This window comes from Cetorhinus maximus, chromosome 15 (genome assembly GCF_964194155.1).
Source record: "Cetorhinus maximus chromosome 15, sCetMax3.hap1.1, whole genome shotgun sequence".
Taxonomy (NCBI): Eukaryota; Metazoa; Chordata; class Chondrichthyes; order Lamniformes; family Cetorhinidae; genus Cetorhinus; species Cetorhinus maximus.
In genome coordinates, this window is record NC_135893.1 from 82,876,362 (window position 1) to 82,897,588 (window position 21,227).

General features: G+C 42.5%; 1 protein-coding gene across 1 annotated transcript in view; it reads right to left on the reverse strand.

Moving 5' to 3' along the window:
* Positions 1 to 2,472: 2,472 nt before the first annotated feature.
* LOC144691248 (uncharacterized) overlaps positions 2,473 to 21,227 on the reverse strand; it is a 29,374-nt gene continuing 10,619 nt past the window's right edge. The window contains exons 2-6 of the mRNA XM_078559293.1: positions 7,605 to 7,658; positions 5,968 to 6,031; positions 5,684 to 5,783; positions 4,906 to 4,965; positions 2,473 to 3,737 (exon numbers count right to left, since the gene is read on the reverse strand). Coding sequence (XP_078415419.1) covers positions 4,923 to 4,965; positions 5,684 to 5,783; positions 5,968 to 6,031; positions 7,605 to 7,658 — 261 coding nt within the window. The 3' untranslated portion in view covers positions 2,473 to 3,737; positions 4,906 to 4,922. The remainder of the gene's footprint in view (positions 3,738 to 4,905; positions 4,966 to 5,683; positions 5,784 to 5,967; positions 6,032 to 7,604; positions 7,659 to 21,227) is intronic.

Sequence of the window (21,227 nt, forward strand, 5' to 3'; positions counted from 1 at the left end):
GGAAATCTATGTACTGTACATCCATTGGTTCCCTTTTATCCACAGCACGTGACATCTTCAAAAAGCTCCAATAAATTTGTTAAACATGATTTCCCTTTCACAAAACCATGTTGACTCTGCCTGATTGCCGTAAAATTTTCCAAGTGCCCTGCTATAACATCTTCACTAATAGCTTCTAACATTTTCCCTATGGCAGATGTTAAGCTAGCTGGCCTATAGTTTCCTAACTGTCTCCCTCCCTTTTTGAATAAGGGAGTTACATTGCTATTTTTCAATCTAATGGAACCTTCCCCAAATCTAGGGAATTTTGGAAAATTAGAACCAACGCATCAACTATTTCACTAACCACTTCTTTCAAGAGCCTAGGATGAAGTCCATCAGGACCCAGGGATTTGTCAGCCCCACAGCTCCAACAATTTGCTCAATACCACTTCTCTGTGATTGTAATTTTCCCTCCATTCCATTTCCTGATTTACAGCTTTTTTTGGGATGTTACTTATATCTTCTATAGTGAAAACTGATGCAAAATACCTATTCATCTGTCATCTAATTTTCCATTATTAATTCCTCAAACTCACTTTCTATAGGACCAACACTCACGTTAACTCTTTTCTTATGTGAATAGCTATAGAAACTCTTACTGTCTTTATATTTCCAGCTAGCTTTCTCTCGTACTCTAATTTTTCCGTCCTTATTAATCTTTTTGTCATTCTTTGCTGTTCTTTATATTTTGTCCAATTTTCTGACCTGCCGTCCATCTTTGCGCAATTTGATGAAGAGGTTCACAAGGACGAAGGTGACTGGGAATTGTAGCTGGATGATTCTGCTGTCTCAGCACAGCAGCATGTCAGGCCTCCAGTTGATCCCTCACTACCAGTGCACTACTAGCGGTCTGACCCTATGTAAAGCAAGCACAACTAGAAGTCAGCAGAATTGCATAAAAACTTTTTAAAATGGTTTCTTACCTACAGAAATCTGTATATGAAGCCCTCCAGACTAGTGTTAGGAATGCCTCAGCTGATCCTGTATCCCTTTCTCTGTGTAACATACCCCAAATGCAGCAGTAGTGCTGGTGAGCTGCTTTGCCACTGACTCTCCCTCAGACATATGCAAATAAGGTCAGTAGGAACTCAGTAAGTAGATTATAAGTGTGTTTTAAAAGTGTCCAAGAAACAGTTTCTAGCTATTCTATCTGAATTTCCTCCACCATTCCTGCACAGTATGCTGGAAATGAGATGAGCTAACGTAGCACTGAGCAGGGCAAAAGCTGGGACCTTCTTCCTTGGTGTGGTTTGCTAACACCCTGGATGCAACATTCAGCCACTGTGTGAGCTTCATGGTGGAGGCAGATTTTGGAAATTGCACTTTAAGCTAACTGGTCAAAGTCGAGAGAATGTTTCTTCCAATTATATATGCAATCCTGAAACTGAAGATCATCCAGTGATTCACTCCTTACTTGCATAGAGTGAAAATGAAACAAAGAGCAGACTAGAAACATATTTTTTTTAAAAGACATATTTATTATCCTCACTTTTTCTCCTTTCTTGGCTGCTCCAATGTCACCATTGACCCCAGCCTCTGGTCAAGGTGGCTGATGGTTGCAGGATCTAGAAGTGGTGGGCTAGCGTACTAGGTATTGGATATTCAGGTGAGTGATGTCTACAAATTTCTTCCATATGGACAGTAAATTCTTGGAGGCATGTCGCCAAACTGTTAAAGAAATGTTACTTGGTGGTCCTCCCTGCTGGTTCACAAAGTCCGAAAATTCCTCCCATGCACTGAGTTTCTCTACTGATCACAATCTGACAGTTACACAGGCAGAGCACTTGCCACACACCAGCAGTCTAGTATTGACCCAGTGTGGTAGGGTGAATAACAGGCTTCTGCATTAATGCAACTCAAGCTGGTTGTGCTGGATGGTTAGTTTGCTGGAACCATTCGCTTTCCCATAGTGCCATCAGCAGTGGACCAAACTCACCCAACACAGACCTGACTTCAGCATTTGACTCCCAGCGACTGTCAGATGATTGATAGTGTAAAAAAGACAATGAGCATAGGAACAAACTTAAGCCTGCAGTAATGAGCACTGATACAGAGTGTTACAGGGCAGTTGAGGTAACACAGGGAATAAATAGTACTGTAACAAGATAGCCGTCAGCTGTGCCAGCAGAATGAGCAATATGGAATTTGTTTTTAAAATATTTTGCTACCATCATCAAATCTGTTGCTAATTGTATCTTTTAAGATGTTGAAACTTAAAACTTGAGAACCAGAATCAACTGGAGCATACTGGAACTTACTGGGCAGGATCTTTAGGTCAGCGAGCGGGCCCCGCCTCCCCCCCCACAACGCGTAAAATGACGCAGGATGACATCGGGCGGAACTCCCAATGTCACCCTGCGTTATTTCAATTTTCAGGTCGGTGGGGCGCAGCTGAATCAGCTGTGCGCCTGCCGACCTGTCAACGGCCTATTGAGGCCATTGACAAAATCATTAACCTCATTAATGGACCTGCCCATCCAACCTTAATGTTGGCGGGCAGGCCGGGAGCCCTGGTGGGCTTCAGAAAAAGCATGAAACCTCATCTACGGGTGGGATGAGGCTTCATGAGGGTTTTAAAAAATTTAATAAATGTTTGATTTAAAGTGATGGGCATGTCCCAACTCATGTGACAGTGTCACATGAGGGGACATGTCAGGGAAATTTTGTTTTTGTACCTTTACCATTTTTACATTTGGAGCCAATCTCCCTGAGGCAGCACTTAGCCTCAGGGAGATGAGTGCGCTCTTTCGCATGCATGCACGAAAGAGCGCACTCTTGGCTGAGGAAATCCCCCCCTGCCCGCACAGGGAGCGCATAGCGCTTCCTGGCAGACATCACGCTGGGCGGGCCTTAACTGGTCTGCCCATGTAAAATGGCGGCGCATCCCCGATCAGGGGCGCCGATCGGAGGCGTGCCTGCACGTGCCCGCTCCTGCACTCCCCCCACCAACAGAGGGAAAATTCTTCCCACTGTGTTGTACGGTGCTGAGTAGTGGGGGACAGGGTGGAGAGCTAAAGCATGAAGGGGTGGGAGGAGAGGGCTCCGACTAACTCTTCTTTAACTTTTTAAAAAGATGTTGATAGCACAATTGAGTTTTACCAGAAGTTAAAACTGAAATTTGGAAAAAAAAAATCACACCACATGGGTCAAAAAACATGCTAATCACTGTGGTTTACAATTTTTTTCACTCCATATCGTATAAATAATGGAGATAATATAGAAAAGGGTACCATATACAGCAGGTGTCTCACCTGTAGTGTTGCAAAGTGTCACCCAGCTAACTCAAGCATATCAACAGGTCTCAAGCTAAGCAACAGTCATGAGTATAAATTCCTCAACACTTCACTTTTCAATTTGAAATGAAACAAAATCCTGCAATAATAGCTACCAGAACAGAGATCCTGGCGTGAGGCTTGTGGGATTATCTTTACATGGTGTGCAACCACAAGCTTACCAGAGATTAAGACTGTTCAAAGACGCATCAAATAAAATACATTTATCATCCTTGCAAATACTTTTAAAATGCATGTTCTTGTTTTCAATTGTAATATTTTCAATTAAAATAGAAAGGTGATCCAAATCCAGCAGCATCTATGAAGTTCAAGAACAACTAAGCAAGACAGCAACTCCTGCCGGTTAGATCCCTCAAAGATCAAAGGTCACTCAAGAAGTTGACGTAACAGCATGAAAGCCACCTAAAGAGATAAAGCAGATGATTAGTGTTACCGTGGCTGAGCTCCTTCGTCATACAACTATCACTATCACCTGGTCACAGATCCAAATTGCTCCTTACATTCAGATCCAACCTATAAGATGGTCAGATCCAAATATTTGTATATTTATCATAAGCAGCCATACTTACAATCCCCTTCCACCACTCTCCCTTTCCAATGAACCACTGAGAAAAGGCACTTGCTTCTGTAGTGTTAACCCATTCAGACATGCAGCTAACACGCTTGGCCACAGTCTCATTTTCAGCTGATTGTGTCAGCCGTGGCTGAATGGGTAAAACTCTAACCTTTGAATCAGAAGGTTTTGGATCCAAGCCCCACTCCAGTGACTTGAGCATAAAATATAGGCTGATTCTAATACAGAACTGAGGGAGTGCTGCACTATTAGAGGTGCTTTCCTTTTGGATGACTCTTAAACTGAGGCCCTATCTGTCCTCTCAGATGAACACTAAAGATCCTATCGCGCTTTCGGAACATAAAAAAAGTTCTCCCCAGTGTCCTGGTCAATATTAATCCCTCAACCAATGTCACCAAGCAGATTATGTGGTCATTATCTCATTGCTTATTATGGGACCTTGCTGTGTACAAATCAGCCAAATTACAATAGTGACAACATTTCATTAAGTATGTTCTGAAGTCATGAAAGGCACTCCATAAATGCAAGTCTTTTCTTTTCAAATAGGACATCAATGAGTGTGTGATATAACTAGCCCCAGCCCCAAGAAATAAACCAGAAAAGGTTAAAATTACACAGTAGTTAGAATGGTGAATTCTCTGCCGCCATTGTTATTGAAGTTTATTAATTCTTTCACAAGGAAATGATAATTGCTTAAAGTAGAATAACAAAAATATGAGAAGTGAGCAGCAGCATAACTGAAGAAAAACAAACTGGTTCAAAAGGCTTAATGGCCTATTTTTGTGCTGAAACTTTCAATGATTCAATTGAGCATAGGCCAAGTGCAAGTTGGTGATAGGGGAAAAGCACTATACAATTCAGCCATTCCAGGCCTTTTTCTGATAACTGGCTGAGAGGCAACTTGTGAACTTCCTCCAGAAAATATTGCTAGCTTCTGAGTAACAAGGTCAAGCTGAATAATTTATATTCGAATACTTGTTTGGAAATGGAACTTACCCCAGACTGAGCAAAGTCTAGTCAGAGGAATACGGGTTTTTGAACTGCAGCACATCATCCCTGTAATAGAGCACACACACCGATTTATAGCACTTCAACAAAGAGGAACAAAACTCTATAATGGATAACCACATCAAGAATCTATCTCTGCCTCAATCTTCAACTCCTTATTTGGGCCAACGAACATTTCATGCATACCTTTATTTTGTATTAGAGATAGAAATTTTCACAGATATATTCAAAAAGAAAAGGAATAAAAACAAAACACTCCATTCTGATGGCTATGTTGAAAAAAATAGATTACCCTGCTGAAGGCTCCAGAGTTGACCACAGCCAAATAACTTAGGAAGGGGAATCCAAGAAAGTAAGAAAATGGCAGATTTGGATTTAACTTCTGGAAGGAGACTTCAAGGGTATGAAAGTGCCTTTGTACACTACATACAATAAAATCATAAATGCTCTGTTTATAAATAGGATTTCACAAGGGGCATTTAATGGAATGGAATGACTACCGGAGTATCCTTTCATGAAGTGGCGGACATAGGGAATAGACCATGGGAAATTACATGTGTGCAACCATGATGTGTGGAGTGCCAAATTACAGAATTTTCCCTAAAGTAAACAGAAGAAATCAAAACTGTAACTATAAATAAAAGTTTTGCCCACTGCCTCGTAGTGGAGCATTCTGCCATTATGAAGAGGTCCATTTATGAAACACCCAAAACTGTAGGATGATAGGGAAGTGCAATGCTAGTGATTGTGAGCTGCAATCCTTTACCTAGGTGGAGTTTCAAGTTGTGCAGCAGGTGGTGCCCGTCTTACTCTAATAAATTCTGAGCGCTCCCTGTTGTGATCTAGTGTCTCCTGGACAGCTTGCTCTAGTAAGACAAAAAAAGAAATTGACATCTGTTCTTAGATTCACATATTCTAATAAATCATGCAACTCAGGCTCAAGCACCAAAGTAAATTGCTCAACACATTTAAAAGCTCCATGTACTTTTAACAATTGAACATTATAGGTACGTTACATTGGAAGGTCTAGGGTAGTATATTTACTCTCACCAATCTGTTCCATTATATTTTGCGTTGCAGTAGCTGCAGGTAGATGCTCCAGGATTTCACTCCCCTACAAAACAAAGAAAGTGCTTGTAATGCAAGATTACTATTTGATCTGCTCTGTAGGTCTGTCTTCTTTACTTTTACACAAAGCAGCATTACTTGCACTCTTCCCCCCATTCCAATTACTTGGCTAAGAGAAATGAAACAGACAGACCAGGTGAAAATTTTTACCCTTAAGAATGTATCCAATTTCCTTTTAACGATTGCTGTTAAGTTTGCTTCCAATATCCTTAGAGGCAGCACGTTCTAGAGCATAACCTGAGTAGGAAAATAATCCTAAAGTCACCTATAGTTATTTTGCCAATCATTTTAAATCTGTGTTCTCCGTTTACCTACCCTTCTGGCTCTAGAAACAGTTTCTCCTTATTCAATCTACCAAAACCATTCATGATTTTGAACACCTCTATCAAATCTCCTCTTAATCTTATTTGCTCTAAGAACAACCCTAGCTTCTCCAGTCTCTTCACATAAGTGCCCCAACTCCAGTACCATTCTAGTCAATCTCCTGCACCCTCTCTAAGGTCTTGACATCCTTCCTAAAGCGTGTTGCTAAAATTGGGGCCAGCCAGTGTTTCATAACAGTTTAACGTAACTTCCTTGCTTTTATAGCCTACGTCTCTATTTATGTGAACAAGGATCCTACATGTTTTTTTAAAAAAACAGCCTTCTCAACTTGCCCTGCTACTTTCAAAGATCTGTATACATACACCCTGAGATCTCAGTTTCCTGCACCCATTTACAATTGCACCATTTAGCTTTTGCCTCTCCTCATTCTTCCTACCAGGAATGTATCATGAACCCATTTGAATTAAATTTCATCTGCCATGCATCCACCCATACCACTAGATGTCCATGTACTGCTAAAATCTTTTACTATCCTCCTCATTTTGAGTTTCATGTCAAGGTTGTGGTCAGAACCACCACAACTTTCACCCTTGCTTTTATCAGCAACCTAGGATGCATCCCATTTGTACCAGGCGATTTTTCTACTTTGAGTACCGTCAACCTTTTAAGTACCAACTCTTTATCTATTTTTATACTTTCTAATATTTCTACTACCTCTTCCTTTACTGTAACATGTGTGGCATCCTTTTCTGTAATGAAGAGGGATATGAAGTACTAGTTTAGTATCTCTGCCATGTCCTCTGTCTCTACAAGGTGATCTCCTTTTTGGCCCATAGTCTGTTCCACCTTTTTACTATTTCTAATGGTTATAATGACTTTTGTGTCTCCTTCACATTACCTGCTAATCTAGTCTCATACTCTGTTTGTCCCTTTTATGTAATTTTCAGTTTGTCTCTGTACTTTTTGTACTCTGATTGGTCTTCTACTGTATTATGAAGCTGGAATTGGTCTTAAACCTCCTTCTTCTGTTTCATTTTAATTCTATTTCTCAGTAGTTTTATTAGTTTCACATTTAACATGAATGAAACAGTCCAAGAAAATCTTACATCAACAGGAGGTGGTTTTTTTTGGACAGGCACTCATTGTGTAGTCACTAAACATATGACTAATTCCTGAATATAGAAAAAAATCTTGTTAATAAGTGTGAAAGCAGACACGTCTGTAAAAAATCTTACTTCTCCTCCGCCATGTCTCCGAGGGTCTATCTGCTCTGAAGGTCCAATCTTGACCTGGTCAATAAACAAAAATTGAGCTTCAATGACAGGCAGAAATATCTTCCAATTTTTGCTTTATTAGTTGAGAAAATGGAAAATCTTTTATTTTTCTAAATTAAAAATAATTCTTCACATATAACCAATTTTGCATTTCCACCAGTGCCATGCTTGAAGAGAGTGCTCGACAGAGTATCGTGCAAACAGTGAAACAGCTTACGATATAGGGGTTCAGTAAATATGCCCTACGAGTTAAATAACTTCACATAGATAGATTGAGCCTATGGTCCTAATGCAGAAGGAAATAGTGCATCACTGTTATGGACAGGGATGGGGGAGAGCTGCAAACTCTTGTTCCCTTTCCCTTACTGTCCTTAATCAGTGCATTTTTTTTTTGAAAAAGGAAGATGTGTGTGTTTCTTAACCGAGTGTGTGGTCAAGTGGAATAACCAGCAACAAGCTTTTGTGAGTTTAATTTATTTTTAATTTATTCGCGCATTCACCCCAAAAGTCTTAAACGCTATGTCATTCACTTTCACACATGCAAACGAGAAAAATTATAGGTAAAGAGAATAGTATGCTTTTACAAGTTGTAAACAAAGGAATAGTTCATTGTACGTGTTTGGCTCGTCATAGGAAAAGCAATTGTTTTGGCCCTTTGAAGAAGGCATTTTCACTCCTGAAGTGTCGTTAAGGTGGTTTCAGTAGCTGGGGTTATATATCAGGATTATTGCAGGATTCCCTTGAAAAGATGGATTTTCAGCAGGTCACAAAGTGAGTCACTTGTAGTTTCCTTACCAGGAGCTCAGGTTTGTAAACTGGTGGACTTTGAAAAGTCATGGCTGGGAGACTTTAAGATGAACTGTCTCTAGGGTTTAAAAGGTGTGAATATAATTGACTTTTTCTGCAGCTGCTGTTTCTTGCTGTGTTCTCTGCAGGCTGACTAGTTTCTCTCTGGTTCTTGGGATAATAGATTTATTATCCGAAGAGAGTTTTGATTAGGTAATCAGCTAATAAATACTTATACTGTCCACCCAGAATGGTTTAAAGCTAGAAGCTATTGCTATGCAATGGAGAATGGATGGGGGAATCTGTTCACTTATTTATGATTAATAAAAAAGCTGCAGAAGCCAGTTTGAGAATCAAGCTCTGTGCTAGGGGGTCTCGGGTCTATAGATTTTGAGTTTCAGGTGAGCCCACAAACAATGGCAGGTGTAAATCCCACAGATGCTTTTGTCTTGGTATGTCCATTCAAAAGGGTCCAAACCAAGGTTATTCACTCAGGAGCTTTCCAGAGACTTGAGGCAAAAATTGCAAAAAGTCTTAGCAATCCTATTAGTGTCCATTTTTTAAAATAAAAGACAGTCCCATAAAATTATACACTAAGTGCAATCCATTTTTAAAGTTATGAATAGGACATGCCTTCACTGGGCATGACAATCACAAATAACAAGGTAAAGAATGAACATGACAACCCACGGGAAGTGTATTTATATCGCACAGTTGGGAAAATCACGTGGACGATCTCAGGTCAAAACATGTGAGGGGATCAAATTTCTTGCAGTATTTAAGATGGTCACAGGCTTCCTCATGCTTATTCTTTGTTTCGATAAAATAATCTGCCACACTCTTCAGTAAAACTCCCAAACACTGCTACAGTATAGGATATAACTCATAGGGCAGAATTTTGTCCTCGGATGGCGGGCGGGCCCCACCGGCTCAGCAGCAGACAGACAGCTGACCCTGCCACTGTAACGTAAGAAAAATCAAAAAATAGAAAAATTAAAAAATTATTAACATGTCCCCCACTTGTGACAATGTCACACGAGATGGGACATGTTAATAAAAACTTTTATTAGACTTTTTAAAAACGGACATGAAACCTCATCCCGCCAGTGGATGAGGTTTCATGCTTTATCAGAAGCCCGCTGGGGCTCCTGGCCTGCCCGCCAGCCTTAAGGTTGGACGGGCAGGTCTTTAATTATCTTAATTAATTGGCCATTGACAGGTCGGCGGGCGGACAGCTGATTTTGCTGTCCGCCCGCCTTCCTAAAAATTTAAAGGGACCGGGATGACGTTGGGGGTTCCTCCCGACCTGATCCTGTGTCATTTCCCTGTCGGCGAGTGGGCCCCGCCCCCAAATCGCCAACGGGAAAATTCAGGCCATAGTGTATTGTCCATTGTATATACAATTTTAAAGGAAGGGTTTTATCAAATAAAACTCCTACCAGAAACAGAAATCATCATTTCTGACTAAAATGCAAAGAGAACTGAATTTTAGGAAAGGAGGACCAAACATCCCCTGAGCCCAAAGTCTCCATGCACCAAAGTCAAGCTTCAGCGTTCTGGTGGTCAAACCTCTCTTGTAGTGACTGGGTGCCTGAACTGAATTCCTGAGTAGTAAGGTCTTATTAACAGAAACAAGAGACAGGTATCACAAATGCATCTCCATTGCACTTTGCAAATCTTAAAACCATACATTAGCATCTACCAGAAAAAGCAGCCCTAGATTTAACCAAGGTTAGATCAGGTGACAAATGCCTAGTATCTATCCATTCAAAACAATGTAACTATTATATATGCAATAGACTAAGAACCTTTAAGCATTATGAAAACACAGTGATAAAACAAAACCACAAAATGGTGCAACAAAATCAAAGAATGATGAAAACAATCTCTCATGCAGGAAACCAACTGGTGCTGGAGAGCAAGGATAGAAAAGAAGCACTTGCACATATGCAGCACCTTTCAGAGTCTCAGAACATCCTCAAGCACTTTACAGACAATGCAGTACATTTGTAGTATAATCACTTTGTAACGTAAGGAAACACAGCATCCAATCTGTCCACACAAAGGTCCCACAAACAGCAATGTGATGAATGACCAGATAATTTAAAATTGTGAGAATTGAGGGGTAAACATTAGTGAGGACACAGGGAGAGCTTCCCTGGCCTTCGATTTGTACCCTGAGATTTTTCACATTCACACGAGAGCATATGGGACCTCGGTTTAATGAATCATCTGAAACATTACACTTCTGATAGTGCAGCAATTCCTCAAGTACTGCATTGAAGTGTCAGCCTGGATTAGTACTTCAACCCCCCACAACCTTCTAGTTCAAAAGTCAAGTGTGCTACTCCTGAACCAAGGCCAATGGAACAAAAACTGATAGTTGGCCTTACACTAAGGTTATGGTGCAATTAGATGGAGTAAGGCCAGCAAATGCCTGTGTGATTTCCCTCCCGTTCCCACTCTCCACATAGGGATGGGTGGTAACTTATAGTTGTGTGTAGAGACTCAACAAATTAGGAAAAACAGTTTTTCAATATACTAATTAAATGTGGCACTATGCCACAATTATTGTAAGACTGTAAAGAGGCCTCAAGACATTTGTATTTTAATATTGAAATTACTGCATGAAAGCTTTGAAAGCAGACACAAACAAAATAAGCACAACTACTTCAGAATAGGACATCTCATCAATCATGAAGGTGTCTTGTTTCTGCTGCATTACTACCAACTTGTTAATTTTTTGTCTCTAATATTGATATCAAGCCCTGATGGTTGCTTACATGTACTTGGATCTGAACATAACTTCTGTCTGACACCAACATGATTGCCACAAGTCTGGTAATAGTCAGTTTTCGTCTGGGCTATGAAACCAGTATAGTCATTAGAATAAATGGGCTTGATTCTCCCTCTGGGGTGGGATTCAGAAGTCAGGATGTTTTCGGCTCCCAAACCTACTCTGAGAGGGTGAAAGTGACTCACTAGAATTTTCACAGGGGTGTCCTTTTAATTGGATGGAGATAAGCTCTCTGTTCAATTAAAGGCAGTGGGCGGGTACTTGAAGCTGGAGGACAAATTAGAGGCCTTCCAGCTTGAAAGGTCACTTTGAAAGGAGCAAACTGCTACAATGGAAGGTAAAAAATAGCTTCAACATGAAGGTGGTGGGACATCAGTCTACAGGATGGACTGTGGCTGCTCCTAAAGCAGACGGCCAGGGAAGGCCTCCAGGGAGCACTGGCCTCCCGCCAGGTGCCCACCTCCAGACACCTAAACTGGCTCCCGCTGGTGTGGGAGCCTAGAGACTGATGGGGAAAATTCCAGTTGACCTCCTTTAGTTATAACAAGGGATGGTATCATAGTGGTAATGTTACTTGACGTTGAGCCCGGACTAATACTCCAGAGACGAGACATGAGTCTCATTATTGAATGGTCATGAAACTACCAGATTGGTTTAAAAATCCATCTGGTTCACTTATCACCTTCTGGGGAGGAAATCTGTCATCTTTACCCAGTCTGGTCCACATGTGATTCCAGATCCACAGCAATGTGGTTTACTTTGAACTGTCCTCTGAAATGGCCTAGCAAGTAGGCAGCTCACTAATACTTGCTCAAGAGCAATTTGGGATGGACAATAAATGCTGGCCTTTCCAGCAAAGCTCACATCCCAAGAACAAATTGGACTTAACTTGACTCTTAATGAGCCTAATTGGCTACCCACCATATGTGGGCAAGTAACCTTGCTGACCCCAATCCCACACCCTCAAGATGGCCCAGAAGCAGGATGGAGCCTAGGAAGTGGCTGGCAGGGATAAATTTTGGCTCTGCAACATTTCACAACATGAAACATTTATACTATAAAAAAGTTGAAAAATAATGGCAATCGTGAAAGTACCAACAGCAATGTAACAGAAGATGAAACACATACACAATGGGGAGAATTTTCTCCCTGTCTGGGGGTGTTGGATGGGAGCAGGCGATCGGCTGGGCGCCGCCATTTTACGTGGGCAGGCCAATTAAGACCCAGCCAGTGTGACTCACACCTGGAAGCACTGAGCGCTCCCTGTGCGGGTGGGGAGGGGGGGCAGGGAGGAGGCTGAGTCAGGGCCTGTGCTCTTTTGTACATGTGCGTGAAAGAGTGCAGAAATCTCCCTGAGGCACAGAGCTGCCTCAAGGTGATTAGTTTGATTTTTAAAAATTTTAGTAAAGAAAAAAAAAATTTTTAAGATATGTCCCCTCATGTGACAGTGTAAGGTAATTAGTTTAATTAATAGTTAAATGGCCTTAATAGGCCTTTGACAGTTTGGCGGGCACGCAGCTGACTCCGGTACGCGCCCGCCGAACTGAAGATCTGAATGACGCGCAGTGACGTCGGGACGCATAACTGCCCGCCCCCCGACCCGAAGATTCTGGCCAATGTGTTTTATCTTTATTCCTTAAATAAAGAGGAGTTGAATAGTGCCCAAGACCTTTTACATCCACGAGCAGGTAGACAGAGCTAATCACTCATCAACAAGGTGGTGCCTCCAGCAGTGCAGTACTACCTCAGTACTACAGAGAAGGATTAAGTTAGATTATGTGCTCATCCCTATAGTTGGACTTGAACCCACAAGTTTCTGGTTCAGAGAGACAGATGTTGCCAAAATGACACTAAAGTACTGGAATCCAACACCACTTCCCATTTTTTCTGACGGAAACAATTTTGAGAAATGGTAGTAGTTGCAGCTAAGAAACATATGAAGATTATTCAGGCAGTCAGAATCTTGGAAGAGGAAAAGTGACAGCAGTTGGCATTTTTTTTATTCGTTCATGGTATGTGGTTGTCGCTGCTTAAGCCAGCAATTATTGCCCATCCCCAAACTGGCCTCGATAAGGTGTTGGTGAGCTGCCTTCTTGAACCGCTGTAGTCCATGTGATGTAGGTACACCCATGTTGCTGTTACGGAGAGAATTCCAGGATTTTGACCCAGCGACAGTGAAGAAACGGCAATATAGTTCAAAGTCAGGATGCTGAGTGTCTTGGAGGGGAACTTCCAGGTGGTGGTGTTCCCATGTGTCTGCTGCCCTTGTCCTTCTATGGTAGTGGTTCTGGTTTTGGAAGGTGCTGAGGAGGCTTGGTGAGTCCCCTATGTTGAAATAATTTCAAATTTGGTTTCTGTTTTTTATTTTCTAACAGGTGCTGGAGACAGACCACCAACATGTCCTTCTGGTGGATAGTCCGATCTCCGCTGTTACTCGTCATCACTGTGAGTAAGACTCTATTTCCAGTTAAAGTGTTCCTTCCCATACCGAGGCAGCGAGATTACACACTCTCACTGTGTGTGGGCCACTACAACAACAACTTGTATTTATATAGTGCCATTCTCGTAATTAAACCTCCCAAGGCACTTCACAGGAGTATTATGAAACAAAATTTGACAATGAGCCCCATAGGTAGATATTAGGTGAGATGGCCAAAAGCTTGGACAAAATGATAGGTTTTAAGAAGCGCCTTAAAGGGGGAAAGTGAGATAGAGAGGCAAAGAGATTTAGGGAGGGAATTTCAGAGTTTATTTCCTTGGAAATGAAGGCATGGCCACCAATGGTAGAGCAATTAAAACCCGGGGTGTTCAAAAAACCAGAGTTCAAGGAGAGCAGATATCTCAGAGGGTTGTGGAGCAGGAGAAGATTACAAAGATAGGGAAGGTCATGGGAGGGTTCCAAAACAATGCTGAGGATTTTCAGATTGAGGCATTGCTTAACTGGGAGCCAATGTAGATCAGTGAGCACAGGGGTGATGGATGTACTTGGTGCGAGTAAGGACATGAGTAACAGCATTTTTAATAGTCTCAAGTATATGAAGAATAGAACACGAGAGGCCAGCCAGGACCATGTTGGAATGGTCAAGTCTAAAGGTAACAAAGGCATAAATGAGGGTTTCAGCAACAGATGAGCTGAGACAGGTGTGGAGTTAAGTGACGTTATAGAGGTGGAAATAGGTGGTCTCAGTGATGGAGTCAGTATGAGGTTGAAAGTTCATCCTGAGGTCAAATCTGGCATCAAGTGTACAGGACGGGTTAACATCAGATGCATACATGATGCTGATGTAATGATGATGTCAGATCATGAGACAGAGATCTGGAAGGAGGAGAAGCTCCCACCTTGCATAGAGGTCCAAATGTGTAAATATTTGCTGTAAATAAAAGGTAATGGTTTTGAGAAACTACAGACTCGAGCAGCATACTTTGGGAGAATAGACAATCCCCAAAACCCCCCGTCTAGACAACAACACAAAACTTGGTGGCAGCAAATAAAATACTCAGTGAACCTGAAACAGAAGATACAGGGCTGGCAAGAAAAGAAATAAAAACAGAAAATGCTGGAAAAACTCAGCAGACCCTTGAAAGGTGGTACACACTGCTGCCACTGTGCAGTTGTGGTGGAAGCAGTGAATGTTTGTGGATGGGGTACCAATCAAGCGTGTTGCTTTGTCCTAGCTGGTGTCAAGCTCCTTGAGTGTTGTTGGAGCCGCACTCACCCAAGCAAGTGGACAGTATTCCATCACACTCCTGATTTGTGCCTTGTAGATGGTGGGCAGGCTTTGTGGAGTCAGGAGCTGAACTACTTGTCGCAGGATTACTAGCCTCTGACCTGCTCTTGAAGTATTTATATGGCTAGTTGTTTGGTTTCTGGTCAATGGTAGAACCCCCAGGATGTTAATAGTGAGAGATTCAGCAATGGTAATGCCATTGAATGTCATGGGGCAATGGTTAGATGCTCTCTTGCTGGAGAAGGTCCTTGCCTGGTACTTGTGTGGCACGAATGTTACTTACCATTTGTCAGCCCAAGCCTGGATATTGACCAGGTCTTGCTGAATTTGGACAAGGACTGCTTCAGTATTTGATGAGTTGTGAATGGTGTTGAACATAATGTGCAATCATCAGCGAACATCTCCACTTCTGACCTTATGATGGAAGGAAGGTCATTGATGAAATAGATGAAATGGTTGGGCCTGGAGAACCCCTGAAGAACTTCCGCAGAGATGTCCTGCAATTGAGATGTTTGATCTTCAACAACCACAACCATCTTCCTTTGTGTTAGGTATGACTCCAACCAGCGGAGAGCTTTCGTCTTGATTCCCATTGACTCCAGTTTTGCTAGGGCTCCATGATGCCACATTTGGTCAAATGCTGCCTTGTTGTCAAGGGCAGTCACTCTCATCTCACCTCTGGAGTTCAGCTCTTTTGTCCATGTTTGAACCAAGGCTGTAATGAGGTCAGGAGCTAAGTGGTGGAACACAAACTGAGCTTTAGCAAACAGGTTATTGCTAAGCAAGTGCCGCTTGATAGCACTGTTGGTGACCCCTTCCATCGCTTTATTGATGATCAAGAGTAGACTGAAGGGCAGTAATTGGGCAGGTTGGATTTGTCCTCCTTCTTGTCTACAAGGCATACCTGGGCAATTTTCCACTTTGCTGGGTAGATGCCAATGGTGTAGGTGTACTGGAACAGCTTGGCTAGGGACGTAGCAAGTTCTGGAGCACAAGTCTTCAGTACTATTGCCAGAATATTGTCAGGCCCCACAGCCTTTGCAGTGTCCAGTGCCTTCAGCCATTTCTTGATATCACGTGGAGCGAATCGAATTGGCTGAAGACTGGCATCCCCCCTCCAGAGGGGGCTGAGATGGATCATCCACTCGGCACTTCCTGCTGAAGACTGCTGCAAGTGCTTCAGCCTTATCTTTAGCACTGGTATGCTGGGCTCCCCCATCATTGAGGGTGGGGATATCTGTGGAGCCTCCTCCTCCAGTGAGTTGTATAATTGTTGGCAGGACTGCAGAGCTTAGATCTGAGCTGTTGGTTGTGGAATCGCTTAGCTGTCTATCTCTTGCTGCTTATGCTGTTTGGATGCAAGTAGTCCTGTGCTGTAGCTTCACCAGGTTGACACGTCATTTTTGGGTATGCCCAGTTCTGCTTCTGGTATGCTCTCCAGCACTCTTCATTGATCCCCTGGCTTGGTGGTAATGGTAGAGTAGGAGATATGCCGGGCCATGAGGTTACAGTTACAGATTGTGGTCAAGTACAATTCTGCTACTGCTGATGGCCCACAGCACCTCATGGTTGCCCAGTCTTGAGTTGTTAAAACTGTTTGAAATCTATCCCACTTAGCACGGTGGTATTGCCACACAACACAATGGAGGGTATTCTCAATGTGAAGACAGGACTTCATCTCCACAGGTGAAGTTGAGGTCAAGTATGTTTTTCGCTCTTGTTGGTTCCCTCACCACCTGCTGCAGACCCAGTCTAGCAGCTATGTCCTTTAGTACTCAGCCAGCTCAGTCAGTAGTGGTGCTACAGAACCACTCTTGGTGATGGGTATTGAAGACCCCACCCAGAGTATAGTCTGTGCCCTTGCCACCCTTTGTGCCTCCTCCAGGTGGTGTTCAACATGGATGAATACTGATTCATTAGCTGAGGGGGTGCGGGGAAGGTTGGGTGGGTATGTGGTAATCAGCAGGAGGTTTCCTTGCCCATGTTTGACCTGATGCCATTAGACTTCATGGGGTCCAGAATCAATGTTGAGGACTCCCAGGGCAACTCCCTCCTTGCTGCCTACCACTGTGCCACCACCTCTCCTGGGTCTGTCCTGCCGGTGGGACAGGGTATACCCAGGGATGTTGATGGTGGTGTCTGGGACATTGCCTGTAAGTTATAGTTCCATGAGTGTGATTATGTCAGACTGTTGCTTGACTAGTCTGTGAGACAGCTCTCCCAATTTTGGCAGTAGCCCCCAGATGTTAGTAAGGTGGACTTTGCAGAGTTGAGTTAGCCGTTGTTGTTTCCAGTGCCTAGGTCGATGCTGGGTGGTCGGTCCAGTTCCATTCCTTTCAAGCATTTTTTAGTGGTTTGACACAACTGAGTGGCTTGCTTGGCCATTTAAGAGTCAACTACATTGCTATGGGTCTGAAGTCACATGTAGGCCAGATTTCCTTCCTTAAGGGACATTAGTGAACTGGATGGGTTTTTTTATGATAATGGTTTCGTGGTCATCATTAGACTTTTAATTCCAGATCTTTAATGAATTCAAATTTCACCATCTGCTGTGATGGGATTCAAACCCAGGTTCCCAGAGCATTACCCTGGGTCTGTTGATTACTAGTTCAGTGACAATACCACCATGCCATTACCTCCCCTATGCAGAGTATGAATGGCAATGACATATCAAAGGCAGGCGAAGTTGCACTATCAACATGTAGTATGTTTCTTCTATGGTTGATACTCTACATATTAGAACAGGTCCGTTGTCAACTGAAACAAAATCAAAGGGGAAATGGATGCTGTAGTAAGGTGTGTGTAGCTCGGTAAATGTCACAAAGAGGTCTGAGTCTTGTATAGTTTAGCAGCAAATGTTTATTAACTACTCACAACAATGTACATTTATGCAGTATAAGGTCTAAGTTAGGCGCTGTCTCCATGCTTGCCTCTACATAAATTTCAGTCCAATACATGGCTGCCCTCGAGACTCAGGTCATGTGTTCCTTTCAAACAGTGTTGATGGTACTGTACTGAGTCCCACATTAACCCTTCCTTTCTATTGCAGATCCTTACAGTACACCTCCCCCAAAGTCTTTGTCCAAAGTATTTACAATGCTTAATATAAAAGCAAATTACTGTGAATGCTGGAAATCTGAAATAAAAACAGAAAATGCTGGAAAGACACAGCAAGTCTGGCAGTAACTGTGGAGAGAGAAAGTCCATATGACTCTTCAGAGCTCTGGGGAAGTCATAAACTTGAAACACTAACTCTTCCTCTTTCCACAGATGCTTCCAGACCTTCTGAGTTTCCCCAGCATTTTCTGTATTTACAATGCATTTCTGTGTACCCAACATATTTACATTACTTTTACTACTGCTTCTTTCCCATTCTCACACCTGTATTTAAAGGTCAGGAAGCCTGGAGGCCTTATAAATCTTCTAGGTCATGTCTTTACAACAGTTGGAGGAGTGATAGACTCTTGTACTGGGTAAACCTTGATGAATAGGAGGTTGTTTTGGATGTGGTCATTTTGGCGTTTAGAAAATAAATTGAAGACGACAATGTTAGGAAATAGAGACAGATTAAGTAAGTTGTTATTGATATTTGTAGGTGTTAAGAGTGAGTTTTAGCTTTAAAGTTTAAGTTTGATTTGTGTTTCTGTATCTGTGTTAAGAAAAGTCAAATTGAGTTTTAGTTTCACTTTTAAAAAGTGCCTGCATTTCTATGGAGGTTTTTATGACTGTTGCAGCTGACGTAAACAAGAATGGAACAATTGGGCTGTTGCCTACCAACAGGGGTCCAGAGAGGCAGGTCCCTCCCACAGAAAAGCTAGAAACAGCAGTTTGATTTTGGAAGCTGTTTGAGTTCAGTTGGTTTTGAAAGTAGCTGCCAGGAGAGTCTGGAGCAATGGGGGCAGATAGCCAGTCCCAAGCTAAAGAAAACCCAAAAAAAATCCAGGGGAGTGGAACAGGGGAAAGTCTTAAGAGGACCTTCTAGTCAAAGGAAGGACAGGAGCCTGGAAAAGATCCCGTTAAGTGAAGTTAAGAGTGAGGGGTAGAGAGAAAGGCTCCAAGCTTCGGATTTAAAGAGACAAAAGCTGCAGAAAGCAGATTTAAAGTGAGAACAGCTTGCAAGAAGCAAGAGGGTCCAAAGAGACAACTGAAAGTCTGTAACTCTTGGCTATGGGCATGTGAAGCTCTGCATGTTGATGGCTGAGTTGCTGAGGGAGACTGCATGGAAGACAGCTTGAATGCATGCGGTAACCCAGGGAAGAGGAACATTGGAAGGAGAGTTTGAAACCCTGGAGGTGAACCCTTGCGGAAGGTGTCTGAGAGAAACGTCGGCTTGGGAGATGATTCCAAGGCGAGGTCTTGGAGAGTGGAGATTGGAAACCCTCATGTGAAAGATGGAGTGCAGTGACACTGGTTGGCTCACGGTGTGACAAGCATCTGGGGGGAGCGGAGAGATCCTAGCATCTGATTGAGGTGGCAGCTGTCCCTCAATCTAGATTCCGTTGTCGTTGTGTAAACGTGGCAGGTGTCTGGTGCAGTACCTTTTGCTGTAAACAGAAGCCTGTAGGACTGCTCTCTGACCTGGATGTTTTGGCAATGTTTGGCTGCCAACCCTTGTATTAATTTCTTTGGCAGGATTGAAAGTTGTGTGCTGAGTTTTCTGTTTATCAGGAGTTCAAATGGGACTAAGCCACATTGTAGTGAGGTGGACCTTTAGGTTAACAGTGCTGATGGGAAGTCGTCGTTCTTCCTCAGGAGGGCTTTCATGGTGCAGACCCCTCTTTCTGCCTCACTGTTCAACTGTTGGTATCTTGGGGAGCTGGTACTGTGCAAGAAGCTGTAAGTGGTGGCAAATTTGGTGGAGTATTTGTTTGCAAATTGTGGACTGTTACTGACATTAACTGGCCTGGGATGCTATTGTTCACGAACATTGTCTTCAATGTTCTCTGTGGTTGTCAAGTACAATTGCTTCACCTCAATCCATCGGGAGAGTAGTCCACCACAATGAGAAAAGATCTACCATTGAAGATGAATAAACCTATGCCCAACCACTCCCACAGCCTGGCTGGGAACTGTGTGGGAATAAAGGGACTCCTCTAGTCCTGCTTGTGTAATGCACACGCTAGACAGTTTGCTATCATGTTCTCAATTGTTCTTGAAATGGTAATGCCCAGGTGTCCCTGGTGTATTATTTGGAGGATCTAGACTCAGATCATGTGTTCCTTTACATCATAGTATGGGCGGAACTGTGCCCAGTCCCACAGTGATCCTTTCTATGCCACCCCTTATACTACAGATTCTTAAATGACCCTGTGGAAGCAATATGACCCTCTCTTTTTTTAAAAAACAAAATAAGTGACAGCCATTCACTGCTTCATTCCCCAGGGCAGCGTCTTGACCAGAATCAAGTTGCCTAGTTTAAATTTCAAACAATGTTTGGCAGTTAATTGTCAGTCATCATCCACTGGTGCATTCACCATGGCAATGCTTCTACCAGAGTCGACTTGCCAACCAATCAGCACTCTCTTCTCAGACAGTATAAATATGCTGTTTCCCCGACACTGGTACTTTCTTGTGAATTGTCATGATGATTGCAAGATGAAAAGCTTTGACAAAAAAGTCTCTTTTTTCAGCAATACTCCAGAGTGGAATATTTAAAGTAATTAACATTAATCAAGTAAAAATATTGGAGAAATTAATTAGATCAAAAGGCGACGTTGGACCTGATGGATTACGCCATTAGATTTTAAGAGGTAACAGCAGAAATAGTGGATGCATTTGTTTTGAGCTTCCCGAATTCTACATTCCAGAATGGTCCCCATCCATTGGACAGTAGCAAATGTAACCCTTCTACTCAAGGAACGAGGGACAAAGAAAACAGGAAACTATAGAACACTTAGCCTGATAATACTAGTAGGAAAGATGCTAGAATCTATTACTAAGGACGTTCTAATAAGGCACTTGCGAAATCACAATATGATTAGGCAGAGTCACAGTTTTATGAAAGAGAAATTGTGTTTGACAAATCTACTGGAATTTTTTGAAGGTATAACTAACATGGTAGATGAAGAACCAGTGGATGCAGTATATTTGGATTTTACGAAGACATTTAATAAGGTGCCGCACAAGTTTAGGGTTCATGAAACTGGAGATAATATGTTGGCATAGATTGATGCTTGTTTAATGAACAAGAAACAGAGAGTAGAAATAAACAGGTAATTTTCAGGTTGGCAGACTAACTAGCAGGGTACTGCAAGGATCAGTATTTAGGCACTA